At 46.5% G+C, this 7500-nt stretch overlaps 1 protein-coding gene across 1 annotated transcript in view; it reads left to right on the top strand.

The window, feature by feature from the left end:
- Positions 1-7500, top strand: part of LOC143141951 (receptor tyrosine-protein kinase erbB-4-like) — a 131744-nt gene that overhangs the window by 96591 nt on the left and 27653 nt on the right. Inside the window, exon 19 of the mRNA XM_076302624.1 lies at positions 5664-5849. Coding sequence (XP_076158739.1) covers positions 5664-5849 — 186 coding nt within the window. The remainder of the gene's footprint in view (positions 1-5663; positions 5850-7500) is intronic.

The following is a 7500-nucleotide window of genomic DNA, read 5'->3' as shown; positions in this document are numbered from 1 at the left end:
ACAGCAGCCATAAATCTGGGCAGGAAGGCTCTTGTGTCGGTCCTTCTCGCTGTCGCTGGAGAGCAGGGGGCTGTAAACCAGACACGGGGGGGGGGGGGGGGGGGGGGCAACTGGAGAGATAAGGGTGGGACAAGACCAGGGGAGGGGGGTAAAGACCTTCACTTGCCTTTGAGCTGACAGGCCAACTTAATTGAAAGTCCCCCCACTGGAAAAGAAAGAAAGAAAAAAATGTTCCCCTTCGCTCTCGTCTCTCCCTTGTTTGCTCTTTTGTTCCCTCTTTTATTCTTTTCTTACATGTCTTTATTTTTCTTTTCTTTTTTCTACCCCCCTATGTCTCTCTCTCTCTGTGGTTTTCTCTCTTTTCCGCTCTCTCTCTCTCTCTGTCTCTCTCTCTCTCTCTCTTTCCTCTCTCTCTCTCACGCTTACACACCCCTGCACGAGTGCACACAAACACACCCTTCATGGCCAAAAACGTGGCCGATGTGATGCCATTAATGGGGTGTCAGGTGTCGGCAGTGTAGCCCAGGCCACTGGGGAGGGCCGGCTGACAGATCTCCCCCCTGCCGCCCCGGGGCCCGACAGCCAACCAGCAATCAAGGCCATGAGCGCTCGCACGTGAGGGCGCGTTTTGAGAGCTTTTTAAAGAGAGCCCGGGCATGACTGCTACTACTACCTCCTCCTGCTTCACCAGCAACAGCAAAGAGGAACAGAGAGAGGTGGGGGTAGCCTAGAAATCTAGACGCATCCTAGCCTAGTCTAGCAACTCTCCGTTGGCTTGCGAGCTGGAAAATGTAAACTTCGATAAGGCCAAGCACATCGTGTATAGAGTCGGTAGGCAGGCTTAACATAATGATTGATGGCAGAGTTGCAACGGTTTGGCGTGAATTCCCTGCTACTTGAAAACAAAGAAGATGGATGTTGCTGTTGGCGAACAGCGTGGCACGAGTTAAGCTTTTTTTAAGTTGGCAAAAGTTTGAACTAGCCAACTAGCTTCGCTGGTGGGAAAAGGCATGGGACTCATGAGTTGTAGCGCTGTCCTATTGCGTGCAGAGGGAATTTGAAAGACAACCGATTATCCCGCCCCTTTGGACTGAGCACTGCGAATGGTGAGTCCCCAGACCCACATCTTGATGTGGGTCTGGCTCGTCAGGCTAAGGTGGGGGAAGATGGGGCAAAGAAACAGATAGTGAGAAAGAAAGGGAGAGAGAGAGGGAGAGAGAGAGAGAGAGAGAGAGAGAGAGATGGGGGGGAAGGAGAGGGGAGGGGAAGGAGATTGTCTCCCTACTCAATATGTACTGATGGTGACAGCCTGACAAAGGACATTATGGTGAATTATTGGACAGTAGGAAATGTCCCCGTCTGCAAGGAGCATTAGTCATGATGGGTATGCACACCTTCACTCACTCGCTCAATCTTTCTACTTTTCTTTCTCTCTGTCACGCTCTCTCTCTCTCTCTCTCTCTCTCCCTCCTTCTCTCACTCTCCTTACTGAGATACACACACACACACACACACACACACACACACACACACACACTTAGATTTGTTACCCTCTGGAGACAAATGAGGTGAAGATCTGCCATGGCATATCACTTTATTCACACACCACAACCAACATTTTAGCTTCCACGTTATGTGTATCCCTCCGCTTCAGTGAGTTCAACTGCAAGTCAAATCTGCTAAGTTGGTAGCTTGATACATGTGTGGCACAAAATGTGATGCCACTTGCTATAACATGCTAATTAAGAGGCAATTGATGGGGGCATTCCGTGCCGGCAACTCCCCTGTTGTTTGTCCCCTTAATGTGTCACCCATGATTATATCAGAGCTTATTTTCATGTTCATTTCTTGATCGCAAATAACGAAATGAAGATTCACTTCTTACCACAAACTACACCAGATGGTTCAGAGAGGAAAGTGAAATCTAATGCAGACATGCTCATGTGATCTGAACAAAGCTTCCTGCATCACAATTAATGCCAGATGATATTGATTCTATCCACGCAACAATTTGTTGTTCTGCAAATTATTCTCACCGAAGCCTGCGCATTTAAAATCTGGTTAAACAGCCACAGTAGAGCGAGTCTTTAAAAAAAAAAAAACTTGTGGGGGAAAAAAATAACAACACATGCTTTTGCATCCCGATGCAACCTATCGGAAGACAAAGTCTCTCTTTTTCTGCTTGACAGATTTCCTAGCGGCGTAATGTGGATGTTTTCAGAATTTGTGTTTTCTATCTACGGGCTCCCCTGGGCCCCACACCAGGATCCCCCAGGTTGTTTTTCTTGAGAGCCTACGTCGTTTAGCAGCGTTTGCACACCTGAGACCTCTTTGCCAGCTCTGCTGCGCCGCTCTCCCCTCTGGCAGATGGGAGGTGCAGCATCAGAGGGGGCTGTATGGGAAGCCTGAACGCCTGCCAACGTGTCCCTATCAATGTCAGACAAATTCGAGGACCTTTAGGATAAAACTGCCATGCATTATCTGACACTTTTGGTGTCAGAAGGTTGTGCTCTGCCTAAATCCTGCAGAGTAAAAAAAAAAAGAAAAACATCTCAGTCTTTAGACAGGTTTATCTCATAGTGAAGAGTGTTCAGCATCCTCTCAAGTCAATATATGGTCTTCATAATACAGTATGTTTGCCTTTGGATATGTTAGACTTGACTTGAGCAGCATTAGATCAGTATCAGGCTTTCTTGCCATCCATCCGAATTGATGTTTTCTTCCTTATGCTGTTTAAGCTATTAAGTATTTAGGCTGGATCTTTAGTTTTCTCTATACAAAGATTTTTGTCAATTGCATGGAATTTTTTTTTTTTTTGGATGTGTGTCTGGACCCCCAGGGGTGAGCCAGGATCGGGCTCCTTGGATATTTGGTGAGAAGCAGAAAAAGCATTTGCATTCGACCATTTAATCAATTCTTTCATCCAAAACAACTCGCCTTGGCATTTGACACTGATGCATTTATGTATCAGTGAAGCGGAGCTCTCTGGGATTTGAACCCATGATCTTGGCAGCGCTCTCACCTCAACCTTACTGGAACAATGAGAATGGAAAGCAGAGAGAGAGAGAGGGAGAGAGAGAAAGAAAGAAAAAAAGAAAGAAAGAAAAAAAGAAGAAAATGTTGTGTTATACCAGCCATTGTGTCTAAAGATATAATTGTGATCATCATAGTGTCTTTACAATTAATATTGATAACATGTTGTGCATCATCAGTGGAAATGCTTACCCTGAAGCGGGCTAATGCATTCTAGCGCCACATGTATGCACTGATGAAGGTGTTAACGCCCAAAGGTGTTCCCAGCCCAAGGCACATGCTAATGAATAGCAATGAAATGAGGTGACGTTTGTGTGATTGCTCCTTTGGGGGAAGCGCTGCTCTTCTCACTCCTGTAGGAACTCTTGAAATTGATTTTTTTCTGAGCGCCCGAGCCTGCAGGCTTTGAGAAGTGTTGGAGTTTTTCCCTCTCCTCCTGGCTAAAGCTGTTGTCATTGTTCACAGTCTGAAGCTGATGATCCTGAGATGTGTTCCATATGAATAAACCATGACAAAAAGTTAATTGTTTTCGAGTGGAAGGTATTGAACAACGCAGTCCCATTGTATCAGACTGGATTTTACACTACCTGCATTTTTACTTTGTAAATGTCTATTTCAAATAAAAGAAAATATGAAAACATAACTCCAAAGTTACCAAAGCTGATGAAATTAATACTACCTTACTGTATGTACGCCACAAAATGAACAAATTACTATAATATTAAAATGCTCGATAAACAACTTTATCTATTATCATATAGAGCCATTTTGGAACAATCAAACACCCTCAACAAAAAAATATGTGAATTGGCAAAACATGATTACTACAAGATTTCTGCTAGCTGACTGTTACTTGTGATACCTCACCAGTGTTAAGCAAACAAGACACTAATGCCATTTAAAATAATGCCTCAGACTTACTTTCAAAACAATGTGTTTTCTCTGTCCAAAATCTGATGTCCGTCAAAATATGATGTCTAGAAAGTCTGTAGTGAGGTTGTTCTGGGTTGTTATGTAGATATAGTGCTGACTACTTGCAGTGCAGGTGTTTCGGGGTAGAGGAGGGCAAAGGTTAGATAGTAAGTCTACTAAAATGCTAAAGATGCACACATACTCAGGCACACACATAAATACAGAGAAGCATCTCTCTCTCTCTCTCTCTCTCTCTCTCTCTCTCTCTCTCTGTCCTCCTGTCTGTCTCCTAACATTTCTGCATATGTTTCTATTTGCATAATTGAGGCTTGCAGTCACCCTTGACTTGGAAACTGTTGGTATGGCTGGAATGGATTTGGAAAATAATCTCCCTCTTTCTCTCTCTCTCTCTCTCTCTCTCTCTCTCTCTCTCTCTCTCTCTCTCTCTCTGAGACTTGCTGTAGTTGTGGCTCTCTCGAAGTGCAGACTGCAGATCTTGTGTGTTTGAGGAATGGCCAGGGTCGGTCGCCTTAATGGAGGTCAACTCTTCTCAGAGAGATGAGAGAAACACACTCACACACGCACAGACAGACACACACACACACTCACACTCACACTCACACTCACACTCACACTCACACTCACACTCACACACAGACACACACACACTCACACAGATACACACAACACTGTCAATGCCTCATAATATTATCCCTGGGATTTGAAATGGCAACCTCAATTCAGGCTTTCATTTAGTGCCACTGACAGGACTAAACCCCCCCACATATCTTTCCACTGCGAACACTGGGGCAAGTGTAGCTTCGCTCTGAATGATAGAATGGCGAGGACCTCGTTACCAGCTGCCCCCGTGACCCAGGGTTGTGATCCAGTAAGGGCGTCTGCTCCGAGGGTTACCCCAGGCCTGTGCAGGCCGGCCTTCCTGAAAGTGCATGAAAGCGCTTTGATCAGCCGCAGGGAGCCTTGCAAATATTTAATTTTTACTTTGGGTGAGAGGAGGGTGAGGCACAGTTTCCTTGAATATTGCTCTGTTGTGCTCTTCAAAGGGCTGTTTACTGTTTAGGGGAAATATGTTTTCAAACGACACACACACACACACAGACACACACCCACACGCACACACCTTCGCGGATATCACCTATGCATGTACACATTATCATCACACACACACACACACACACACACACACACATGCACACACACACACATACACACACACACATACACACACACACATACACACACACTCACATGCACACCTTCGCACATATCACACACACCCAGCTTCCAGTGCAGCATTGTTCACTCCAAGCCTTTCACTCTTATGCTCGAGAGCAAATTCATTACCAGCTTGGCTGAGCACCGTGTAAAGACTCGTTGGAGCGCTATGTCTGCTTTCGGGGATGAATGTAACCATACCCCCCTGTTCCCTTCTCTCTCTCTCTTTCTTTCTCTCTCTTTCTCTATCTCTCACTCTCTCTCTTTCTCTCTCTCCTTTTCCCTCTCTCTCTCTCAATCTCCCTCTTTCTCTTCTTTTCCCTCTCTCTCTCTCACTCTCTCCCTCTTTCTCTCTCTCCTTTTCCCTCTCTCTCTCACTCTCTCCCTCTTTCTCTCCGTCTCTCTCTCTCCCTCCTCATCCACCCTCTCCACCCCCACACCCCCCACACCCCCGACTCACGGGTCCTATCTCTGCCCAGCAGGAGGCCCTGATCATGGCCAGTATGGAGCACCCTCACCTGGTGCGTCTGCTGGGCGTGTGCCTGAGCCCCACCATCCAGCTGGTCACGCAGCTCATGCCGCACGGCTGCCTGCTGGACTACGTCCACGAGCACAAGGACAACATCGGCTCCCAGCTGCTGCTCAACTGGTGTGTCCAGATCGCTAAGGTAAGGTGCACACAGACGATGGGCCTGAGGGCTTGAGGTGGGAGAGTGTGTGTGTGTGTGTGTGTGTGTGTGTGTGTGTGTGTGTGTGTGTGTGTGTGTGTGTGTGTGTGTGTGAGTGTGTGTGTGTGTATGGTGGGGGCGTGTTTTGACCTGCCATGGTCCGTAGTTTGCCTTGGCTAACAGCCCTAACAACTCCGTCAGAACAACCCAATCCCCTTCGGTCTCTCTCCTCCAACCACAGAGCCTGTGGCCGTTGACATAAGTGGCCCAATCAGACCAGTCAATCAGTGCTTTGTCCCAGGCTCCGACAAGCTCATGTGGATATTGTTTACCAGCTTGGGGGTCCTGATCTGGGGATGTTTGTGTGTGTGTGTGTGTGTGTGTGTGTGTGTGTGTGTGTGTGTGTGTGTGTCTGTGTGTGTGTGTGTATGTGTGTGTGTGTGTGTGTGTGTGTGTGTGTGTGTGTGTGTGTGTGTGTGTGTGTTTGAGAGGTGGACGTGCCGGTGGGAGGTTAGCGATTAGCACTCGTGTTTGATTTCTCGCCTCGGGCTCCATCTACAAGGCAGTGGCCCTGTAAATCACCCCTGAGTGGAGGGCCCCCCACCTGCTGTCTGTCTACGGGCTTTGGACTTCCTTATGCTGGTCCTCCAAACACACACACACACACACACACACACACTCCCAGCATAAAATGGGGGAACTGCACACTCTTTGCTTTGATACGGAGCCCCCCCGTGGAGTGTGGGATTGCTGGTGTGCTGTCGTGCTGTCATGGAGTGCTTCATTTTTCTCTCCTGTCTCCTCTCTCTCTCTCTCTCTCTCTCTCTCTGCTCTTCAAATCCCTCTTTTTTCTTTTTTCCAACCCTTTCCAACCCTAACTCTCATTCCTTCTCTTTCCATCTCCACTTTATCATCTTTTTTAAAAACAGTTTTATCTCCTTCCAGAACATTCATCAGTTTCTTCCCACTTCTCTCACTCTGCTTCAGTACTTCGCTCCATCTACTTGTCTCTTATTAGCTTTAAAAAATGTCATTGAAACATTATGGGCCTGAATTAACTGCGGGACCAGAATGATGTCCCCCACTTGAAGGTGACACGAATATCCTGCTTTGTGTAGTTGTATGGGAATCATAACTAAAGTCTAACCCAGCCTAGTTGGTTTTGATGGACTATGGTTGGGCCTGCGCTCTGACTGCCATACCAAAGAGCCTGGCTCTTACGCATTATGGTCAAACTGCAGCTTTGGTGACTCGGATTGGGGTGTATGCTCTCTTCCTTTGGCCAAACCAGTATGGTGTGATATTGAACTACAGCAGCAGGAGTAGACATTTCCTGGGAAAAGGTTGGAAGTGTCTGTCTATCAGTGGCCACAGTAAACACGTAGTGATGGGATGAAATGGTTGAAGTGGCTCTTGGAGTTCTTAGACTCGCTTACAGCTGAATCACTGGTATGTAGCACATTACGTAAATGCCAACGCATAACAGATTTTGAGCCTATTACAGTTTGTTTTTCTGAATGCTTGAACACTAAATGTGATTCTTGAACCATTTCGAAAGCTATTGACACATGTAGCCCATCCATTCACCAAGCTGGCCAAACTGAAAGAGAATTCACTCTTTTTACTCAGTTTGCAATTTAACATTACACTT

Source organism: Alosa pseudoharengus, unplaced genomic scaffold (genome assembly GCF_046254945.1).
Source record: "Alosa pseudoharengus isolate Yale_2024_CS ecotype anadromous, Long Island Sound unplaced genomic scaffold, YU_APseudo_1.1 YU_APseudo_1.1_scf_24, whole genome shotgun sequence".
Taxonomy (NCBI): domain Eukaryota; kingdom Metazoa; phylum Chordata; class Actinopteri; order Clupeiformes; family Clupeidae; genus Alosa; species Alosa pseudoharengus.
Note: the sequence above shows the minus strand (reverse complement) of the source record. Positions and strands in the feature narration are given on the sequence as shown.